We start from the raw sequence: 23,586 nt of genomic DNA, 5'->3' as shown, positions 1-23,586 counted from the left end.
ATCGTGTTCCCCTTAAACCTGGTTTTAATGCTAGATAAGTACGGCTAATATCATGGTTGCCTCAAACTATATTATTAATAGTATTATTATTTTTACTTGCTTTTAAAAGATGCTGATTGTAGAAGTTTTGGCCATGACATGAATCCCTACTCACTGTGAATGAAGACGTGTTCTAAATAATTTGTCTGTAGAAGTTTCAGCTTCATTAGTCGCCAAGTGTTAAGAGAAAAAAGTGAAAATCATGAGAGCGATGTTTTTACGAGAGTCCAGTACTGGTAAATAAATTGAATGTTCGTCTCCTGAGACGAAAATTACCTTCGTAACACTGTTTTACTCATTTCTCAAAAACTACGGCACCTCAGCAAGTAATATTTTAAGGGAAGCTTTCTACATCATTGTCACACAAAAGTAGCCCTTCAACAACACTTCGTAAATCTTGTTTGTTTTTTTTTTCTCCTCATAGGTGATTAACAAACTGATGTACAGTGGCAGCTCTGATCAAAACGCCAAGTGTTGGGTGACTGAATTCGGGGACTGCACGCGAACATACCTGGGTCATAAGCATACCGTATGCGCCGTCAGGTTTAGAGATGGACTACGTAAGTTCAAATTGCCGATGCAAACATCACTGCTCTCCCCTATTGATAATATCGAAGTCTTATATATCTACCAACAAGGTACTCAAGGCGCTTAGAATCATTTATAGTATACCGAGAAAATACAAGAGATTATTGAGAGTTATGCATGATGAGACCCAATTATGTAACACCTTATAAAGATTAACATGGTGCATTTATTAGCAGCCACAGACAGGAACACCGGTAAGTGCACTGGGTTCTTTTTACACAACTCATGGGACCAACCACAGACATGTCTGTGGGACCAACTAGACCATGGGATGGGTATTGAAAAGGGGCCTATTTTAGGGGTTTCGTGGTCCCCATCTCCGGACCGCGTGAAATATGACGCACAAGGGTTTTCAATGGTACTGAATCCGAATTTGGTTGTTGCTAAGCTCTAAAACTGCACAGTTCTTGAACAGACCAATTTTTGGGTCATTTTAGGTCAAAAGCAGTTTTTTTTTGGATAACGTCTGTATATACTGGGACTATTTACCAATCGTTCACGGCAGTGCAAGAACCTTTTCCAAGTGTTTAATAGGAACAATGTAAATTTTCCCCTTTTCTGTCCGATTAACATGCAAAGGCCTACAACAAAAACCCATGATTTTTATTGATTGGACATCAAGTACAATGCCATTTGTTTTTTGCTGCTACGACGTGCGTATGTTAAATTTGAATTATCACACGCGCGGTCGAGTTAGATGTGGGACGCAGACGCACTATTTTGTTCGTATTCCACTCGCGCTTGTGAGATAACTTATAGTTTTGTCGAGCGAGCCTGTGAATCGGCATCCTTTTATTCAGGGGTTTGAAGAAGTACTCTGTATGTTATAATGGTACAGTGTGGGAACGAAACACGATAATGCTTCGAATGACGTCACCCACATCGCAGGCTTCTGAGGATTTTTAGATCACTATTTGTCGCTGTAATTGTTTCTTTTCGGGATTCGGTGCAGGATTTTCGCCAAGCAACAGCAAGTAATGGATTTTCTGTATTTTATTTCATACCTACATATAAAAATTGCGTGGTCCAAAAGTGGGGGCTACGGTTTTGAACAATTCTAGCGATCATCCCATGGTCTAAACGGCTCCACTATCCCATCCAGCTGGGGATTCGAACCCACACTCTGCTGATCAGAAACACCAGAGTTTGTATTCGGTGCTCTTAAAGGAACACGTTGCCTTGGATCGGACGAGTTGGTCTGTGAAAAGCGTTTGTAACCGTTTGTTATAAAATGCATAATGTTAGAAAGATGTTGTAAAAGTAGAATACAATGAACACAAATATGCCTCGAAATTGCGTGGTTTTCGTTTTACTTCGTCGACAAACACGGTCGGCCATTTATGGGAGTCAAAAATTTGACTCCCATAAATGGCCGACCGTGTTAGTTCGCGACGTAAAATGAAAACCGTGCAATTTTGAGTGATACTTGTGTGGATCATTATATTCTACTTTTAAATCATCTTTCTAACCATATGCATTTTATAACAAACGGTTTCAAACGCTTTTCATAGACCAACTCGTCCGATCCAAGGCAACGTGTTCCTTTAACCGCTCGGCCACGACACTTCCACATAAAGTAAAGTGAAGCTGGAATGGAAGTGCATCACTCATCTTCATTCTGCATGTATCTCTGGTTACTATTTTATAATACGTTAGAACCATTGTGTTTGTTATATTATTCGATAATTCGACTACGGCTATGGCCCAAACGCTAGACATGACCCAAGTCCCAATCCCATGAAAGTCCTTTAATTTTCAGTCCCAATGCCTAATACAATCATAAAACTCCTGCAAATGTTGCCGTGCTGCAATAACCAGGCTACAATGTGCACGGACGGCGGATATAAGAACCTCTCGCACGAGAACATGACTTGAATCAAGACTACCAGAATGACTGTAGACAACGGCCATAGCCGCAGAAAAAAAAATCAATTCGGACACGGCACACCCTTGCACCACGGAGGTTTTCCAATATTTCGGTAAATTACTTATTTCGAAATAACTAATTATACTTATTGGATATAATGAATCAATAATGGCGAGTCTTTAGCAGTGTCTGATTTGATGACTTCAGACACTGTGTTCGTGGCACTTGACATCCAACGCCATTGCTGGTAACTGCAGATCACTGATACTAAGAAATCATTCGTTGGGTGATTTGCAGACATCACAGTAAAGGGAAACAACTGGAAGTAAAAAATCAAATAATTAATTTTCTACGTCCAATTATGAGCTTCCCTCATTAACAATTAGAGAGAATTAGGTTTGATGACGTCATCATTTCTCGGAACACCCTAAATACACATGTTTAAATAAGTCAATATTTAACATTGTGTAGTTTTAAGATCACATTACTTTTTCTCTGATGACATTATTTGTCCAAAAACATGTTAGTCATCATTATGACATAAACATCCGTACAGTTTGACATGTACTCCAATCTCCTGAACGATTGAGGAAAAATTGCAATCTTGTTTCACTTTGAAATAAAAACCATGAGAATTTATTTATTTTTGCCGCTTCAACTAGGAAATTGAAATGAAACAAGTTACCAAAAGTAGGATATACGAGAGTTTGTGTTTAATTGTTTAATCATTCTGAACAAAACCCCTCAGTGACTCTTTCTCCTCACTTAAAGGAACACGTTGCCTTGGATCGGTCGAGTTGATCTATAAAAAGCGTTTGTAACTGTTTGTTATGAAGTGCATACGGTTAGAAAGATATTTTAGTACAATGATCCACACGAACTTGCCTCAAAAATGCACGGTTTCATTTTACTGAGCGAACTAACACGGTCGGCCATTAGTCGACAAGGTAAAATGAAAACCGTGCAATTTCGAGGCATGTTTGTGTGGATCATTGTATTCTACTTTTACAACATCACAAACGGTTACAAACGCTTTTCAAATACCAACTCGACCGACCCAAGGCAACGTGTTCCTTTAAATCGAAACATATATGTGACTGTTCCTACATTTCTAACTGAAACAAAGAGTGGCTTTATATAAGTTACGTCTGTGACCACAATAAGCAGTCCCTTTTGTTTTCTTACAGTGTACACTGGATGTGGAGACAACAATGGAAGGGTGTATGACGCTAAGTCTGGAGCCTTAAAAAGAACATACAAAGGACATGAATATTGCATCAATGCTATCTTGGTAAGAACATAGAGCAAAATGAGTCCTTTACTTTTTTACATCTACTAGTACTGCGTGACTGCTAAAAGGCTGGGTAAAACTGTTACCCAACACGTCGCTTCCTAGATGAAGAATTTTTTTCTTTAAGATTCTTGGGTGTCTGCCCATAAGGAGGAGTCTTCGTTTTCTCAACATAAGAGTCAGTTATTTGTAGAGATTCACGTTTTTGATAATGGTCTATCCAGCTGTGTTTTAACAGTGACTAAAATGATTCAATTGAATCACGAATACAATGGTGACTAAAAAGTCGGACACTTAAAAAGAGATTAAATACAATTTGCTTTAACTTTACATACAATTAGGTAATAAAAGATGCCTAATTGAGACAAGACCCCGAATAGACTAAAATTAATGTTTTCATCGAAAAAGTTGGCTTTAAAGTGAAAAGGTTTATAACAATTTGTAAACCGTTGGTAATTGAGCACACGTTATCGCATTTGTAGGCTACACGTTGTTCAGTAACAAGGAAAATATAAACCCTATGTAAGTCTTAAAAACAGAGAACACCTTTTAACTGCCGTATATAAATGAGAGTGAAAATCAGAGACATTTTGTCGGCATATATGTTTGGTGTTTTTTTTTTCCAGATATTGCCTCAAAAGATGCTTACTGCCTCACATGATGGAACAGTGAAGATATGGGATTCCACTGGAATTAAAGATGAAATCACAAGCTTCGGAGACGAAGACGAAGAAAAGGAACGGAAAAAGAAGGAGAAGGAAGAAAAGAAGAAAGAAAAAGAAAGAAAGAAGAAAGAAAAAAAAGAGCGAGAGAAGCAGGACAAAGAGAATAAGAAGAAGAAGTCTCCTAGCCAGACCCCAGACAAGGATAGTCTACCAGAGAAGAATGAGTACGAGAAGAGCGAGAAGAACCGTGGAGTCCGCGGAGATAGTCCGGGTGAGAAGAGAGACCTAGGCAAGGATGAAAATGGTCTGGATGCAGATACGGCCCGTGAAATTGATATGATCAGTCAAGACATGGAAGACCTTTAAAGACACGCTGAAGCATTGATCAAACCCTTATTTACATATTCAAAGTGATGTCAACTTAGGCCTAGATGGATCCGCTGAGATGTTTCCTGAGGATGAAACTCAAGTGTTCCCTTAAAATTAAAAGTTATTTAAGTTTGTTGAACGTTTTTGTCGTCTTTAAATTTCGTCAAAGCCCGTTGTTACAACGCACACTACAGTGAAACGAGTTTGTAGAATAAGTTTTGTAGGTTGTCAGCATACAAGCCAAAAATACATTAACAAAATTAACAAATAAAATTAAATAAATAAACGAACTATTGGGCTACAATTTGTTGCCAATAATGATCAGTAAAGATTAACCATGGAGGAACTAATTTGTGGATAAAATAATACTCACAATAAAAGTACCGGAGTCTTAAAAAAACACGCACAAATCCACAAAGGGTGGTGAATGCGCTGTAACATGGGATAACACAATTGGGAAAGGGGCCACATCATAATGTGGGGGAAGAGAGGAACTAAATGATTATGACATGATGTGTGTTTTGAAATACTTTTTGAACATCTGACGTCACACGAGGCTCGTTAACATACGCAATCAGTCTAAATGTCCGAATCTGTAAAAAAAAATGTACCCTTGACCCCACATTTTTAGCCCAACACGTACTGTAGGCCCACATGTACACATGTATTTACATGATCTACAATATGCATTACGCTGCCTTCATACGTTCGAAAGTGCAAGCTTACATTACATCACCTCGGACCAATCATCACACGGCTGTGGAAAGCTTACGTCACAGCACGATATCCAATAAAATCATTGTATCCAACGAAATATTTGTATCGATATCCTGGGACAAATGAAATTCTCGGGCGGTTTAAGCGGGGGGGGGGGGGGCGACCAGTCTAGCAGATCATAGTCCGGTCCCGTGTCTTTATCCGCAAGAGTGAGAACTGTGACTTAAAATTTAATATCAAACTATACAAACACGAGACTGAGGCCCTTTTTCGACTAAAGGCCGGTGTGGCGGTCTCGGAGCTCCGGCGGTCTCAGAGCTCCAGATTACCAAATACGGTAGTATTACGTCATGCCGTGCCTGCGCACATCAAGCGAAAGTAGTCGATTTTAGCGCCGTGCCGAGTACACTCTCGTAGTAGACTTAGGGACAAGTCGTTTATTGTCCCACGCGGAGAAATAGACGAGTTGCAGCGTAGCCCTGGCGGCCTTACACTTTCGTTTTGTACTAAAGTGACGTCCTGGACATCGGGGTACATTTCTGGGGCGGAAAATTTTCACAGCTTCATAACTCAAATCTTACCTGCAAGAAAGCACACATTTCAACAGATTCACATTCCATGGCAGCATATGTTTTTCTGCGGTGGGTTTTGATCGTCATATATTATACACATTTCCGTCATTTTCATGAAATAATGCAGCTCCCAACGTTAAGGAATTCCCATTTTTGTTCGTACTCTCACAGTCTGCCGTGTGTACGCAAGACGCACGACGCGCAAATTTTGAACTGTGTCGTTAACGCTGTGCAGTCAAGATACGGTGACCAAGAATTCATGCGTCTAAGCTTGCATCATGCGTCTTGCACGCGAATGTGTACGCGTACGCACGACAACAGACAACACTGTGAGAAAACGATCGAAACGGGAATTTTTTAACGTTGGAAGCTGCATTATTTCACGAAAATGACGGATTTGTTAGGAAAATATGAGGACCAAAACCCACCGCAGAAAAATGTATGCCGCAATGGAATGTGAATCTGTTGAAGTTAGTGGCTTGTTGCAGGTAAGATTTAAGTTATGAAGCTGTGAAATTTTTCCGCCCGGAAACGGGCCTCAATAGTTAGGACTCTGTTCCTGTGTACAGAGAAAGAGTCCTATATAGGGCTAAGTTGCAGCGGTGCTCTCCGCGCGCGAACTGCTGGTTGCGCAACTACTGCAGGCAGCTCGTAGTAGTCGCGCAACCAGCAGTTCGCTGCAACTCGACTATCTCACCGCGTTGGACCATAAACGACTTGTCCACAAGTCTACTCTCGTAGCTGTCATGGCGGCGCCCATATCGTGTGTTGACCGAGTGGAGCGTATGCGACAGTATTGTGAAAAAAGTAATCACGTTTATAATAAGTATTTGAGGAGTGGAATTTACAAAGAAGGTTCTTCTGAAAGCCAGAAAAGGGTTTTGGGTTGCTCCTCGGAAAAGCACTCGTACGATAACAAAACAGGTCTCGAAGATTTATTCGTGGCGGCGGTGGGGGGGGGGGGGGGGACGGGGACTCACGCCCGCAACGACAGCATGCTACGTCATCCCGGAGAGCTTGGCACGCCAGAGATCTGAGACCCTGATTACTGCGTGCCGAAATCTCCGGTGACGTCACCCGGAGCTCTGAGACCGCCGGAGTGCTGAGGCCGCCACACCGGTCCAAACTCGCTGCGTATTCACTGCGTACGCAGCGCGCGCACCCGTTTTTTTAAAGTCCGCAGTGCGTAAAAGGAAGCGCAGTGCGTAATCGTTTTTCGCAAATGCGTACGAATTTTGTCAAAATGAAATTTAGGTCGTACACACTAATCGGATGCGTAGTCGGACGAATTGAAATATTTCAATTTTTTGTCGGATGCGTAGACGCAATGTCATTGAAAGATGGGTAGAACCTGATACGAAAAGATAAAAACTGTGCTTCTTTTTCAAAATTTGAGTAAAACAAGCTTGAAAGAATACCGAGATGTAAAAAGGACAGTGATATTATGGAAAGAAAGTTAAAAAATTAGCGATATAGATAAGGACGGAATGCATTTTAATTAATGACAAATTCTTGCACCGGACGAATGTATGAACACAAATTGACGCGTTTGTTTCCGCGCGCGCGAACGCAAACTTAATGCCTAATTGTTTTTATTTTGGTGAAGTATGAACGTTAAATCAAAATTTGAAATGTCGGGTACGTGAGCGCAGTCGCACCGAGTACGAACCGGCCTTTAGACTAGCTAGGCCCTGCGGTTATTTTGACAATATTGCGTGTGTTTTGCGTACGCGCTGAGGGCTTCAGACGCTCGGTCCCAGCGCCCTACCGTACTAGTGTTTAAGTAGTGTATATAGACCTACATTATAAGAGAAATTATAACACACCTCTTGCTTTTCCAGTATTCTGGCTGAAACACGGTCACGTGGGATGAACTAATATAGGCTAGTGACCGCGCGCGCGTGTTTTGCGGGAATAGTACCAGAGCGGGCACTAGTCTTTGCAAATAGACCTTTTCGCAAATACTGGGGCGCGCGCGTAAAGCTTGGAATTAGGTGCATTGTGGTCTAGCTGGCAGCAAAATTTGATTCATATCTATCCCACAATGCACCTCATTCAACAGTCTGCGCTTGCGCATTGGTATTTGCGATAAGGTCTATAGTGCCTGCGGTAACAGGGCCCTCTCTTGATTTGAACCGTGAACAAATTACAAAATTCCTTTTTCTGTTCTCATTTGACATTTTAAGACCGAGCTGTGTTATAAAACACATATTGACTGGCATAATTCGGTAACTAGTGTACGTCTATTCCCCCTCGGGCCTGTGAGTGACCAGAAGACCGGCCTATTTCCCTCGGCCGATCGCTCTTCTGGTCACTCAAAGTCCCTCGTGGGAATAGACGTATGCTAGTTACCTCGATGCCAGTCAATATGTGAATAATAATCAACGGTTTGTGCTTTTAACAACAGAGAAATTATTTTCAAATAATAAATAGCTCTTTATTAGAAAAAACACTAACTCAAATACTTTTAAAATGACATTGAAAGCACCTGTTGGTCCCTCTGAAAGTGCAATTTGATTGCAGATCTATCCAGTACAATCAAAAGTTTGTTACGGATACCTGACCTGCACCCGGGTACCTGCCCTGTATGGTATCCTGACAACATCAATATGGAACCACAGCAGAACCTGACTATTTTTCACGTGAGATGTCCGTCGTCTGCTAGGTTTTCTGTATTGTTTTAAATTTGATTTTTCAGGGTGAAGGACTAAAAATTAGCCTTGGTATCCATCATTTCCGGATTCAGCACCCCCAAATTAGTTAAATCAGGTATGTTACCAACTTTTACTCAAAAATGCCGCTCGAAGTTGTTGTTTTTTAAATCTGGTCTAGACTATGGTTGGCTCGTGATATCTGATGACGTTATTTGAATATTATCGCACCTCTTCATGAGGTTGTTCTGTCAGTGCATGATAAATTAGCGTGTTTTTCCCTGTTCTTTATGGTTAAACTTGCTGAAGCATAACTGTCCAAGTTCAGCGCTTTTTCAATTCCCTCATTTGACGGTCCAGTGGTGATGCCTGACAGAAATTTTGTTGTGGCCATGCTTTGTACACTGTTTTCTGCACTTGTGCAAACCTAACTGCGTTAAATGTATTTTGAATAATTTTAACAAACGAATCGTTAGAACTCGGCATTGTGTTAGTCCATACTTGATTGTTTTGACCTCTGTCAATACGCTATGTAGTGTATATAGGCCTACGTGTACATGCCCATTATTACCGTAGTGAAAAACTATCGGTAGCTTACACGGAGGCTCAACGACTATATATAGTATACAACTTGTCAGACTACTTCCTTATCGCACTGACCCGAAATGACAACAGGGCCTAAATTCATAGAGCTGCTAAGCACAACAATTTGCTTAGCATGAAATTTCTTCCTTGATAACAACAGGATTACCAACCAAATTTCCATGTGATTTTCAGGATAAGCAAACAACAGCTGATTACTAGTAACAAGCAATATGCAAAAAATAGAAATTTTGTTGGTAATCCTGTTTTTATCAAGAAAGAAATTGCATGCTAGTCAAATTTTTGTGCTTAGCAGCTCTATGAAATTGGGCCCAGGAGACCATACGAAAATTGAAATTTGAATTTCGCGCGAAGATGGCGAACAGCCAATCAACAGCCGAAGCAAGTAGTATTCCTACAAAGGGCACACGAAGGCAACCGAGCCCCACACGAAGGCACCACGAAGATTGGGAATTCCTATGGGGATTCTTAATGTATGTACAAGTTGCCATCCCAATGGCTTTACGAAGGGCAAATTGAACACGCAAATTCAACATGAAATTGACTCTTTGCAAAGTCTTATGGCATTTATTTTGAGGCATGCCAACGAATTTGCTAACGCTCATGGAATTGTTGCCGGAGCCTATAAGAAACTCCTCTGGCGGTCATTACTGTTGGCTTTAAAGATGCCCTCGGGAATGGTCCGATTTTTTTACGATCAAAGCCGAATGAATATTTCCGTTATGATCGTGTGTCTTTTATCTGGTTTCAATTTCGAGACAGTTTGACGCAATTTTCATTAGCCACTTACCGTATCAGCAATGATACATACCAAGTACGCGGAGTCTTATTTATTACTTAAGTTTAATTATATTCATACCTAAGTATGGGTCGGTGGATGATAAATAATGACTCAATAACAAAACGAGCACTATTGTATTGCATTCCTTTGTATTTTAAAATGCGCCTCTGGACAAGTTGTTTTGAAGTTATTATAAACAAACACACAAACATTCTTTTTCTTTTCTTTTTTCACACCAAGCTATTATGTTTTACTAAAATATTCCAGCAGAAAAAACATCTTCCTCTGTGGTGGATGTGTGTCAAACTATGTTTTAATACATCTATTGAACAACTGTACTTAAAGTACAAATTGTGGTCATTCAAAACGTTATGGGAAAATAATTTGTACGTGTAAATGCTTATAAATTTCGGAAAGTACGATAGTCTATATATGTATATATAATGACATATACAAATATTTTGCACATTAAAATAAAATTGTGTATATTTATTTAAAAGTACTTTTTGTTTTAATTTAGTAATTTGTATATTTACATTGAATTGTCAAAATTACCCATTAAATAAACTATAATGAGAACTGGAGAGCCTTGATGTGAACTAAATAAACTATAGCGTGAGGAGTAACGGACGAGAAAACATTCAAAACTTGAAATCATGGTACGTTTATGCAAATTAGGGACATGCGCAGTTATGTGATATTCCGAACAAGAAAAGCACTGTAATTATAGTGGCTTAGAAATAACATACAATACCTTACAGTTACATGGTAAGATCATGGAGGAAGATTAAGCGTTATCGACAACACGGCTAGGGCTCAGACTAGTACAATAATTGAGTGACTGCTGGAGTTGCTTTAGGCCTACGCTATTGGCTTCAACTGGGAGCTGATGTGAAGGCAGACGCAATCATTGTAGTCGAAGACGACTTAAAGCCCAGCCGTCGATTTCACAAAACTCTTCTTAACTTAGGATTAATCTTATGACTTAGGACGAGTCCCAACCCTGCACTGTAGCATGCAGACCTTAAGATTAATCCTAAGTTAGGACGAGTAACTCGTCCTAACTCGAGATAAGACGAGTCCTAACTCTTTGTGAAATCGACGGCAGGTCACGCAAATAAAGAAAGCGAAACGAATTTCCATAATAATATAATTCGTTTTCAATGGTACTTTAGTATTGTATGAACCGGGCTTCAAGATTCTGTCATCGGGTTATAACGATATATACTGGGCTTTAACCGTGTTCTCGAAACACCCATTGAAGTTTGATCACATTTTTCGCTGGCCCGCTGCAATGTATGCGCAGAACACCTTCTGGAAGTTGGTTCTCAACGTTTCTGACGGAATATATTGTGGCTGTAGTGAGCGCCAGTATCGCTGGTTCTCTTCAACCTTGTTTTTGGCCAAGTCGTGGTAGTATTCTTGCTTTGCATCCGATATCTATAGGGGGTGCAACAGTCAAGTATAACTACATTATTATTATAAAGCGATGTTTAATTTATCATTAGAATGTAAACAAATTATCTTTATATTAAACTCTCACTTGGTGTACCAACCGTTTCCACAAAAAAAGGTAAAGGACTATAATAAGAAATGCAATAAACTTCATAGCCTAATAAATGTTAATATTAATGTTTTAACAGATGCTACACATTAAACAAACATGCGTTGTGCGATTATTGCAAACAATAATATCAACCAAAATGACATATTAAAGCACATGCAACCAGTATCCCGAGGTATTTGGTGAACGTCGTGAGAAATGTTATAATTAAGATACAACCCAGGAATTAACTTTTCAAACATCATTAAATGTTTAAACCTCTAGAAAAACATAAAATTTGTATGTATCGTTCATCAATATTATATCTGATCACTTTGCGAAATTTTGACAATATAAATTCAAAGGCTCAGCTGACCCTGATTTGTATTGAATTCACAATTAGAGTTTTACCCTCTTCCTTATTGATGCCAGATCTTCCATAGTAAGTACTGATTTTCTCTGAGGTAGGCGGGCAGCAATGCTTTTAATGCGGGGTTTGATCCAACCAAGTCGAGGTTTGGAGGCTGGTTTTAATATGCTGGTGCTGTCGGTATTCTTGCAACTATGGGTAACCTACGGTAATAAACACAAGTTTCAATTGGAATCAATAAATGACAACGAAAAACTATAGAGAAACTATAATAATTGTTCATTTCTTTGAAACAAAAGGCCGGAACAGTGGATGAATATTAATGTGACATGCAATTTTTCCAAAGATGTTTGCGGAAATATTTGCGACGTCGCAAATAATTATTTGCAGTGGTATTTTGTGATAATATTTGCAATTAATTTGCACCTATATTTGCTTTGTGGGATGTCCCTTCAACATGAAGTTGATCGGACTGGTTACCATACCTCACGTTGACTCTTGGTGTATTTTTCTATCTCGTCACTATCACTCGATGGAGGTAGATGTACAAACAGGCGAATCTTTCCAGTACGTCGGCGGCGCTGTTCAATTGGAGGCTCTTTTTTCTTGACATTCTTTACAGGGGGACCGGTCAGGAAAATGTGAAGAGGCTGGGCGTAGGGACTTTTAAGATCATTCCCTTCAGGATACAAACAGTTTAACGTCATGAGTATAACAGTATTGTCTGAGATTTAAGCGATATCGTCTGCTCACCTTTAGATGGGTTGCACATGAAGTCATTGGCAGACAACTTTGATGAGACATAGTTGAGCACGCGGGTACTTTTCATCAACGATGGCGGCCAATCAACGGCTATAATTCTTCTTTTTGGACCGTGAACACCCCAATTTACTTGCAAACGCTGACTCGTGCACAAATTGCTGGAAATATTGGTCGTTATCTCTTAACCCAATTGACCAACAGGCCCTTGTACAACAAATGTTTTGTTTCTGTATGTACACCATGGATTTACATACCCTGATTACTAGCTTGAAGTCGCTCAAGGTGTCTGGCTAACTGCTTTTCCGTTAATCCAATTAGCCTTGCTCCAGCTGCATAATGCATCACTACATGAGGTGCGTTAACTCGTCTGTACTTGTTCTTGTAATACCTGATATTTGTATTAATTTGATAATATATTAATGGTGAACAGCGATAGTCGACCAATTCAGATACTATACTAGGCACCTTTAGATTCGGTTGAACGTGGACCTTATTCTCGTCGACCACAGCTGTGGTTTTTCCAAGTGACGTCATAACCATAGTTTTGGGGTCGCGTCTCTATGAGGCGCCAAGTGTAAACTTATTATTTAACTCAATTATTTACATATAATTCATGATATAACCAGAATTCATTATTCATCCATTATGTTACCGTGTATTTACAAATAATTAATTTTACACCACACGATTATATATGCGTACAAGTAGAATTTGAAACTGTGCATCTGTGCATGCATGGAAAGGTTTGCGGAAAGAAAGTGTTATGACTATCTCTCATGAGTTGGGTAGGTTCTGAAACCAACGGTTCTTTTCAGAACGACACCAACTCATCAGAGATAGTCATTACATGGTGTTACCACAAACATTTCCATTGTATATATATAATTGTACGAAGCTTTGCACGGGTGATACACACCGCAAGCGGAGAGAATCATACTGGATTCACCAAGTCAAGACAGTCAAACCCCTTGTACAAAACATAAACACTGGTGTTAAATAACCTCCTATTACCCTCCATTTCACTCCTGCCAGAGTATTTATTGGTTGTATCCGACTGTATTAATTAGAGTAAGGACAGAAATGTAGTAACCCGTTTTTTCCACAGCCCTCATACGTATTTTTAATATCACTCTACCTTTGATCTTGCTATTCTTTATTAATTTACCATTGTAAGTTGCATCGTGATGCAAATTGCATGCTCTCTAATCCTACCCTTTTCCTGCATTGTTATATATTTCCCTGCATAGTTATACATACAATTATGCCGTACGTTGTTTTATATACGATACCAGTCCTACCACTTTTATGGTCCATTAATCCATCCTTTCATACTGACCATCCTGTGTCCTCATACTCCTATTGGTTCATAGCAAGGGTCGTAAAGCGTCTGCGCCTACTGCGCTAATGACTATTTTCCCGTATTTTCTGGATTCTTTCCTTAATCCCTTGCCTCCTTTGTCTAATAATTGATACGTATTTGTTCGTACAAATTAATGTCTCTTATCTGAAGAAGATCCAATTTGGATCGAAAGCTAAAATGATGAAAAATATTTATTTGATTAGTAAGAATAGTTAAATTTGCTCATGCAATTTTGGATATAACTATTTGATAACTTTCATTATAAAGGGCAATGAAAGCTTTCTTACAATTATATACAATATGTTGTAAAAAGTAAAATTTGTAAATGAAAGTAAAATAATATATGAATATGAATTGAATGTTATGTTATGGATTGTATGTAAATACGTCATGCTGATGCTTTGCGCATGCGTCAAGCCGTCACCAATGTTTGGTGTGGACGTTTGTTTGGGAAAAAACACCCAGATGTCACGCAAGACCCCCATGTCACTCAACAAAAAAGACCAGCGCGAGTGGCTATGCAGCGAAGCGCCTTGACTAAAGGCTAGCATTATAACCCGAATCTAATGTCCCTATTATGTTGTCTGAACTGACACTACTGCCAAACGGTCAATAAAGACAAGTTGAGTTTGAGGCACACAATGCAACTTGCCCTTACTCTGAATTGAACCTGATAAGTCAACATGTGTAGAAAGTCAATAAGTTGTTGAGAAACCATTTTTCAAAGAATAGATTCCTGTGAAAAAGAAGCACTCCATCTAGACAGCTCACGCCTAGTGACTGCGAGACTACGCTAATGGTGTAGGTCCACACATTATTTACAAACAGAAGCACATCTCGATCATAGTGTGCCAAGGATGTTAATTAATATTTAAAAAAAATAATTGTAGTGCATTAACACCTCATCTTATCTGAAAGATCTGGCTAAAAATTACCCATCTACATTCAGTAAAATATACCTTTTATCATGCACAGAATCGGCAACTATTATACAAACCCGACAATTTCGTCCATTTGCTTTAGAGCCGATGATTTCATGAACTGCGTGAGTGCATCAAAGAGGATGTGACCTCGCCCTGCAAGTTCCCGTGGACCCTCCCCTTCGTGTTTAGATGCTGATCAGGAATGGGAAAAAATAAAGATTTGTAATTTGTCGAAAGTTATCAAAATCATCTACACATATTTTGTGAAATGGAAATAAATGTTGCTTTTGCAAAAATTATATAAAAACATTATTTAACTCGTCTTTTATTATTACTTTGTTAGTATACTTTACAGTAAACTCCCGAGTTGATCAAGATAATAGTTAGGGTCTATACCTACCAAACATTTCAAGAAACTTCTCTGTGTTGGTCATCATATTGAGGAATTCCTCAAAGTCGATTTCGCCGCTACCTATCATAGTAGGATACAGAGTAGAACTTTGTTTCAAGGTTGACCAATGGAATGCTACTGAGTTAAAGCCATTCATGTGTTTCTTAAGCCCTGTTCGCATTGGACTTAAATTGGCTAAACTAACGGAGCCAATGGGTAACTTACCCATTTAAAGTCCAATGCGAACAGCCCAGGAAGTTTTCCTCCCGGCCCAGGTAACTTACCTGACCCGAATGGCTAGTTTAACCGAGCCAAAGGTGCCCGGTTAAATTGACCAGGTTAGTTTAACCGAGCCGAAAAGTCCAATGCGAACGCGATCAGGGTAAAAGCCGTCCCGGTAAAAAGCCACATCCGGTCCCCGATCTACCTGCAGCCACGTGATTGTGTGATGACACATCGTGCATTGTGTACATGGACGGAAGCTCGGTTGCACTCAATGCATTCTCGCTGTCATGCACCCCTGTCAAAGGTCACTGCGATAGCGCCCTCTTGCGTTTTTCTTAAGTTAGTGGATATGTGTTTTACCGATCGTGTCGGTTAGTTTACCCATGGAGGAAGGAATAGAAGGAGCTCGAACGAAGGGACATCAAAAGTCGAACGTGCGGTACCGCGGTCGTTTAACAACACCTCGTAATCACCCACATACCTTATACAGACAATGGGCGACCTGGCGTACGTGAGTTTGTGCGTGCGCACTTGGTTCTTCACTCAACCATGGTGTCGTATGTCGTATGGATATAATACAGAAAAACAACTTTTTCGAGACCTGATAAAAATTGTGTACACTTGTGCTCACCAAATCGAAAAACACAATTGAATACCAACCACCCTCGTGTGCTTATACCAACATTTTGAACTACCGCTAGTGACCGGAAAGTCACAAAAAATGAAAAAATATGCCATGATGTTTCAGTGAAACACCACAAATGGTAAATGAAAACGTGTGTATTCACAATTCTTGTCTCCAATGATTCAACTTTACACAAAGGCAACGATGCAGAGCGGCGGTACCGCACGTTCTGTACAAAGAAATCTAATCCTGCTCGTTAATCGGCCGTCCAGCTGGAGGTCTCCTATCTTTTTCCACTGGTTAGACGTGGGCATTGTCAGGGTATTCTTTTGTTACTCTGCGGTTTTGTGGGTCGTTCGAGCTCCTTCTATTCCTTCCTCCATGGTTTACCCACGTCAATAATCCATGTGCGGACGCTGGTAAGTTTCCCCTTTCGGAATGTTAACCACTGTCTCGGTAAAACGTTAGTCCAATGCGAACACGGCTTTATTCTAATTGGCTGTTCTATTCCATGTGATAACTGGTCTCGGGATAAAAACACAAACATGGTACAATTAAAAGGAACATTACATAACACAAAACAGTTGCTGGCACCTTTGGTAATCCACCATATACATAAACTGACAAACCTGTAGAGGTTTGTGATTGATCGACCATCTGTGTATGGCAAGCCATATGCCCAATAATTCGATAAACACTGTTTATCGCCGATAAACACTGTTTTTCGACCGATAAACACTGTTTTTCGAGATAAACACTGTTTATCAATTGATAAACACTGTTTATCGAAAAACTATGTTTATCGAGCGATAAACACAGTTTTTCGAGGTGATAAACAGAGTTTTTCGATAAACACTGTTTATCAAGTGATATACACTGTTTATCGAAAAACTATGTTTAACGAGCGATAAACAGAGTTTTTCGAGGTGATAAACAAAGTTTTTCGATAAACACTGTTTATCAAGTGATAAACATGGTTTATCGAAAAACAGTGTTTATCGGTCGATAAACACAGTATATATATATTCGCAGAAACGTTATTTGCCCTTCATGCATTTTAGAGTACAGACTAACCGTCTTTATCAATGGCCTGTAGGACTTCCTTGATCTCGTCCACTGAGAGGTGAATATCCACAGAGTTTAGTGCTTCAGCAAGCTCCTCTGCGTCTATGCTACCTCCACCATTACTGTCAAATAAGTCAAAGGCTTCCTTGAAAGCTGAGGTCAAAAGAAAACGTTATCATACCATGTAGGTCAATGAGTTTGTTTCCTACTAGGGGTCAGCAAACCTACCGACGAATTGGACGTCTTCTCTAAAAAATCAACGCATGGGTACACTCATGATCATATAGTGCGATTACGTAGTCAGATTATGTCTTCATGGTCTAACGACTTTGAATAATGTTTTGACATTGATAATATTTACACCACTGCGACTTTTAATCAGATATGTCTTCATGGTCTAACGACTTTGAATAATGTTTTGACATTGATGATATTTACACCATTGCGACTTTTGGTCCCCCTCTACGTTCGTCTTACCTGCTTTTTGCTCTGCTGTGAGGGCAGGCTCGGGTTCCTTTACCTTTGGAGTCACGCTGGTCCTTCGTGTTGCAGCTGGTGTAGATACTCCATGCATAGGCAGTGTGCTGTTCCGTCTTACACTCATCCGCCTCTGTTGAGGTGCGCTTGGAAATTCGGGAAGCGTGTTTGGCCGGCGAACCTGTCAACATTTTTATACAATTACAAGAAGAAAAAAGTGGAACAACTAAAAGGCAGTGGACACATTTTTTGTAATTACTCAAAATATTGTTTAGCATGCGACCTATACTTGGTCACGAGTAATGGGGAGTTGTTGGTAACGTAATTTGCGAGAAAGATGTAATTTTCCATGAATTTTATTTCGAGACCTCAGAATTAGTACACAACGTCGTGTGACAATGGTGTTTTTCGTTTTTTATTATCTCACAACTTCGACGACCAATTGAGCTCAAACTTTCAAAGCTTTGTTATTGAATGCATATGTCGAGATACAACAAGTGAGAAAGACTGTTCGGAGTTAGGCGAAGGTATTGAGATCTAAGTTATTTGTCATTATGGAGATGAAACATTCGCACGCTATCCTACCTGTAGATTAATACTGCCACGTCTCGTTCGTTTGTTTCCGGTCATCTTATCTTCATCTTGTTTAACAGGTGTGGCACTTCTAGTTTGCCTTTGAACGGACGGTGTATGTCTTTTAGAAGACGAGGCAGTGGTTGGTGTCGTATTTGCGGTATCAGCTGTCGTTTCTTCCTCCGTATCCTCCTCTATGATTCCACCGTCTAAATAGTGCGAAAACCCCTGTTCATTGGATGGCTCGTTCCCTGATGTGTTACCGGACTTCAAGGTGTTCTGTGTATCACTTGCGTGTATATAAACTGCACCCCTCCTCCCCGAGGCTTCGTCCATGTTTTAAAAAAACACTTGGATTTTACAATATGTATGTATGGTCAGATTTAAATGAACTTAATACCGCCGCCGCACACCCTAAATGTAAGCCCACTGACCTTCTGCATGCCACTGACTTAAATACTATTATTATATTGTTAGTAGTGTCAATAAAAACAAGTAAATACAAAACACAGAATTTGTTCATACGTATGACATCACAAGCAACTTAGAACTTGGTTCTGACGTCATAATGGTTTTGTTTTTACAACCGTCAGTCATAGATTGATCGGCCGCGCGTGCGCGTACTCCACTGCCTGTGAAGAAAACATACGCGCTCATCATGGACGCGCTAAAAAGTTAAGTGCAGGGCCCAATTTCATGGCTCTGCTTACCGTAAGCACAGAATCGGCGCTTACGGAAGCAGGGAATTCTGTGCTTATACGGCAAGCGTATTTCACGGGTTAGCGGCAAATTTTGGTTTCTGCGCGTGCGTACTTCACATTACTAGGCATTCTACGCTTACAAGGCTAGCACAGAAATTCGGCGCTTGCACGTAAGCGGGGAATCGTGATCGTAAGCGCAGAATTCGGCGGTAAGCAGAGCCATGAAATTGGGCGGATTAATATATATCAACAATTATCTTCATCTTCACTACTATAGTATTATTCATAAGGGATCGTTCACCAATACCGAACGCCTTGTTTAATAAACACAAAACACAAAACTCCTTTATTTTCTGGTCAGCTGCATATGAACGTTTAACAAGTAAGACTTGTATTTGAATTTATGTAAACCTGTAAGTGTAACCATAATTTGCAAAATGTCTTCTTACTGGACAAAGCAAAGAAAAGTAAAACACCTTGTAAATCAACGCTTGCAAGAAATGGATGAACATGGTGCCTCTTGCAGTTCTGACAACACTAACAGTGAGCAGGTCTGTGCTGCCCCAGATGAAGATATTAATTCAGATATAATTGTCTTAAATGAAATCAGAAGTCAAGATGGTAGCGTAACGGCAATTAGTTCTGCGACAGAGTCTGATCTTTCTGGATAATGCCTCTGGGCTCTCTGATAATGAAATTGGTAATAAAAGTTTTGACTCGGAAATTTCACAACACATCACAACTCACTCTTCACTAGGGTAACTGTTATCCATTCTTGGCAGCTCTCATCCTTCTCTCCCAAAGGACCCACGTACACTCTTGGCAACTAACAAGGTGATGACATCTGAGGTAAAGCCCATAGGTGGCGGTTTGTATTACCATTTTGGTATTGCACATGGCATTCTGTCAAGGTCATCTCATCTACATCTACATCAGCTTGATCGTAACATCCGACTTCAAATAAACATCGATGGTCTTCCTTTATTTAGAGGAAGCAGTGCCCAGTTTTGGCCTATTCTAGGAGCAGTGTGTGAATCGTCATGCAGGTGTGATCCCTTATCATTGGTCTGTATTCAGGAAACTCGAAGCCAAACTGTCCCGAAGAATTTCTCAAAGATTTTGTTGATGAAATGAAAGAGCTAGGAGAGAACGGACTTCAACATGAAGAAAAATTGTACAGTGTTTTTATTTCAGCAATAATTTGTGATGCCCCTGCACGTACTTATATTAAACAGGTCAAATCCCATTCAGGGTACAGTGCATGCGACAAATGCACAGTTTCTGGAAATTATGACGGCAAAATAACCTTTCCCGTACAGATGGCTCTTTCAACTTGAGGCTGGATGAAAACCACCACATTGGACAAAACCCTCTAAGATGACTAGATGTTGGCATGATTTCTCAGATCCCATTAGATTACATGCATTTGGTCTGTCTAGGAGCAATGAAGCGGCTTCTGGCACTTTGGATTAAGGGTCCTTTGAAATGTCGTCTCGGGCGTCGTACATGGTTGAAAATATCAGACTCTCTTCTCTCCCTCGGTGCGTCCATACCCAGAGAATTTGCAAGACGGCCAAGGGCTCTTTCAGACGTTGACAAATGGATGGCAACTGAATTTCGCTTGTTCCTATTATATACTGGACCAGTTGTATTGAAGGGTGACATTCCTGAACCTATGTACAACAACTTCATGCTCTTTTCCACTGCGATTCATATCCTAGCTAATCCATTCATATGTAATGCTTTGTGTGATTATGCGAAAGTCCTTCTTGTCAATTTTGTGCAGCATCTTTCAAGCTTGTACGGGAAAGACCAACTTGTGTACAATGTTCACTGCTTAATCCATCTCCCCGACGATGTGAAGCTGCATGGACCTCTTGATATGTTTCAAGCTTTCCTTTTGAGAATTTTATGCAGGTTTTGAAGAAGTGAGTCTGGGCCGGTATTCACGAACCTTAACTTAGTGGAGTACTTAAGTTTTCACTGAAGTCTAAAGCACCCCGCTAACTTAAGTGGGGCGCTTAAGTAGCTATTCACAAAACTTCTAAGTACCCCACTTATCTTAGTACCCCACTTAAATCAAAACAAGTTAAGTTGTTTAGATCAAGTAAGTGCACATGCGCACGAAGCATACGTCATCAATGGTTACCATGATGACTCGGGAGCAATCAATCAATTATCATTAGGCCTACCCCGAGACGAGAATGTTATAATACATTTTTTTTTCACGACAACGGTGCCACAAATTACGGAGGGAGTTGATAGTTTGAAACAAATTAATCGTGTTTTCTTTGTTAATTTGTGCGTTGGCCTCATGTTAGAACGCGCGCGTCCACGCACAATATGAATTTAGGCATGTATTAATGCTAGAAAAATAGTATGTTTTAACACTTAAAAAAAATGTTACACGCACGCGTTTTAGCACTACATAGTTTAAACAGTTGTAGTGGGAGAAGCGGGCCGATGTGCTCCGACCGAAATTTTCGTCAAAGGTCACGTCCCAAATTAAGCACGAAGCATGGCGACAAATTGCAGAGGCCCTTAACTCAAGTTTCCCGTCAGTCCGTCGAGATGTGCCGGAACTTCAGAAGAAATGGCAGAACATGAACAGTAAGATGAAGGAGGAAGCCTCCAAATACCGAAAGGAATCAGTGAAAACCGGTATGTAGTATACTCATTTGTTTTATTCTTATAAATGAGTGAACTATACAAAATACAACAAAATAAGTACAGATAGTCGAAATTGAATAAATACATTTTAAAATTACTAACCAATAACTACACTTAAAAAAAAAAAAATTAATAAACGAAGAAAAATAATAATATGATTAAAACAATATTTCAAATGAATAATAATATTAATAAATAAATAAAGAAAAAATAACAAAAAATAACAAAAAATATAAAATAATAATATATAAACAAATAAATAAACAAATAAATAAATAAACAAATGAATAAATAAATAAATAAATAAATAAATAATTAAATAAATAAACAAATAAATAAATAAATAAATAAATAAATAAACAAACAAATAAACAAAATAAATAAAACAATATTATAATACACCAATCAAATCCGTTCACCAATCAAATCCGTTCACCAATCAAATCCGTTCACCAATCAATCAATTAATGGGTCAAAAAATATTTGGGAACTTGTAACTTGATTTCGAGACCTCAAGTTTAGAATTTGAGGTCTCGAAATCAAGCATCTTTAAGTTCACTTAGTTATTATGCACACTTAACTTGGAAAAAGCACACATAATGTATGATATAGACTTTTTAGAACTTGCAATTTTGGGAAACTCTCAACAATTTTAGAACCGTTTCTTTCAAGGAGGAGGACCTGCCCCACCTGATCTGAGCCCAATGGACCAAAGATTGATGACCCTGATAGGAGAGAACTCTCCAACTATTGTAGGGATCAGTGGTGGCATTGACAGCCTCCCTCCTGATGATAACTTTGAGCCCGCAGTCGCCACATCAGCTGCTCATGGTTCCATTGCTGATACACCGGACGACAGGTAAATATAGTTACTATTATTGCTTATAAAAACTTATAAAAAAGGCGGTGTAAATAACTGGTAGTCTTTGAAGTACCTTGAGCTGGCACAGCATTTACATCATCTACTCGCCAAGCAAATTTGTAAACGAAAATTCAGTGACGTGTTGCTTTTAAACAAAGGGTTTGCAATTAATGATAACTGGTATGGCGGATAGTTATTACTAGTTAAAGCTTATTACGTATTACTCAAATTATCTTTTTTTTTCCTTCAGCACTTATGCTGAGTTGCCAGTCACATTTGGACCATCATTGTCGGCGTGTAGATTATCGATGGTGCCTACAAAAAGAACAAGATCAGAAGAAAATGAGGAGGAGTATGGAAAGCTGCTCAAGCTGGAACAGCGGAAATGCGAAGTGGAGACAAGAAGAGCAGAGATAGAAATTGAGAAACTTCTCATAGAGAAAGAGATGATTATCCTCAACATGGCAGTATTGCAACAGGGATTATTAAACCAATAAGTTATAATTATTTGTTGTCTTATCTATTATTTATTTGCTGACGCTTTTTTGTACATTTGTATAGGTTCTGCCTGTGATTTTCGGGCAACCATATCTTTGTGTATGAAAAAATATGAACAAAAGTTAACAATGTTTATTGTCTCTGAATTGCCCTGTGTTACAAAGACTTGTTCGTTTATTTAAACTAATTTTGTTTGCAGTCGTGGAGCTCCGTAAACTATGTAGAGTTATGATTTGACTGTTTTTTGTGTGATAATAAAATGAATTTGTTCAATGAATCGATTGAATGTGAACTAACTGTCATTTTTGTTGTCATAGTTATTTTGAAGGTGGTGTTATAACATAACGTTTTCTGAAATATAATGTTTTTCAATTAAAGGGTACCTTCTGTAGGACACA

The 23,586-nt window shown here is 39.4% G+C and overlaps 3 protein-coding genes across 3 annotated transcripts in view; 2 read left to right on the top strand and 1 right to left on the bottom strand.

Moving 5' to 3' along the window:
• Positions 1 to 6,519, top strand: part of LOC139939904 (uncharacterized) — a 28,417-nt gene extending 21,898 nt beyond the window's left edge. Inside the window, exons 2-4 of the mRNA XM_071936067.1 lie at positions 464 to 599; positions 3,682 to 3,785; positions 4,412 to 6,519. Of these exons, the coding sequence (XP_071792168.1) occupies positions 464 to 599; positions 3,682 to 3,785; positions 4,412 to 4,816 (645 nt within the window). The 3' untranslated portion in view covers positions 4,817 to 6,519. The remainder of the gene's footprint in view (positions 1 to 463; positions 600 to 3,681; positions 3,786 to 4,411) is intronic.
• Positions 6,520 to 8,400: 1,881 nt separating this feature from the next.
• LOC139939825 (uncharacterized) lies at positions 8,401 to 18,929 on the bottom strand. Its single transcript, XM_071935960.1, has 9 exons — positions 18,470 to 18,929; positions 17,885 to 18,065; positions 17,417 to 17,560; positions 15,502 to 15,573; positions 15,176 to 15,293; positions 13,073 to 13,206; positions 12,542 to 12,735; positions 12,098 to 12,259; positions 8,401 to 11,583 (listed from the first exon to the last, which is right to left on the bottom strand). The coding sequence occupies exons 1-9, from the start codon at positions 18,791 to 18,793 to the stop codon at positions 11,413 to 11,415; spliced, it is 1,500 nt and encodes a 499-aa protein (XP_071792061.1). The 5' UTR covers positions 18,794 to 18,929; the 3' UTR covers positions 8,401 to 11,412.
• A 729-nt stretch (positions 18,930 to 19,658) lies between these two features.
• On the top strand, positions 19,659 to 23,346 carry LOC139939549 (uncharacterized). Its single transcript, XM_071935548.1, has 4 exons — positions 19,659 to 19,784; positions 21,651 to 21,819; positions 22,501 to 22,687; positions 22,941 to 23,346. The coding sequence occupies exons 1-4, from the start codon at positions 19,659 to 19,661 to the stop codon at positions 23,185 to 23,187; spliced, it is 729 nt and encodes a 242-aa protein (XP_071791649.1). The 3' UTR covers positions 23,188 to 23,346.
• Positions 23,347 to 23,586: the final 240 nt, after the last annotated feature.

Source organism: Asterias amurensis, chromosome 7 (assembly GCF_032118995.1).
Source record: "Asterias amurensis chromosome 7, ASM3211899v1".
NCBI classification, from domain to species: Eukaryota; Metazoa; Echinodermata; class Asteroidea; order Forcipulatida; family Asteriidae; genus Asterias; species Asterias amurensis.
The sequence above is the reverse complement of the archived record's forward strand: the minus strand, read 5'-3'. Positions and strand labels throughout refer to the sequence as shown.

Coding starts and splice junctions, on each gene's coding strand:
- LOC139939825 (XM_071935960.1), bottom strand. CDS start 18,793: ATGGACGAAGCCTCGGGGAGGAGGGGTGCAGTTTATATACACGCAAGT. Junction 17,561..17,884: donor CACAGCAGAGCAAAAAGCAG/GTAAGACGAACG, acceptor TTTTGACCTCAG/CTTTCAAGGAAGCCTTTGAC. Junction 12,736..13,072: donor ACTTCAAGCTAGTAATCAGG/GTATGTAAATCC, acceptor TGTATCCTGAAG/GGAATGATCTTAAAAGTCCC.
- LOC139939549 (XM_071935548.1), top strand. CDS start 19,659: ATGGATGAACATGGTGCCTCTTGCAGTTCTGACAACACTAACAGTGAG. Junction 19,785..21,650: donor TCAGAAGTCAAGATGGTAGC/GTAACGGCAATT, acceptor TTTTCGTCAAAG/GTCACGTCCCAAATTAAGCA. Junction 22,688..22,940: donor GCTGATACACCGGACGACAG/GTAAATATAGTT, acceptor TTTTTCCTTCAG/CACTTATGCTGAGTTGCCAG.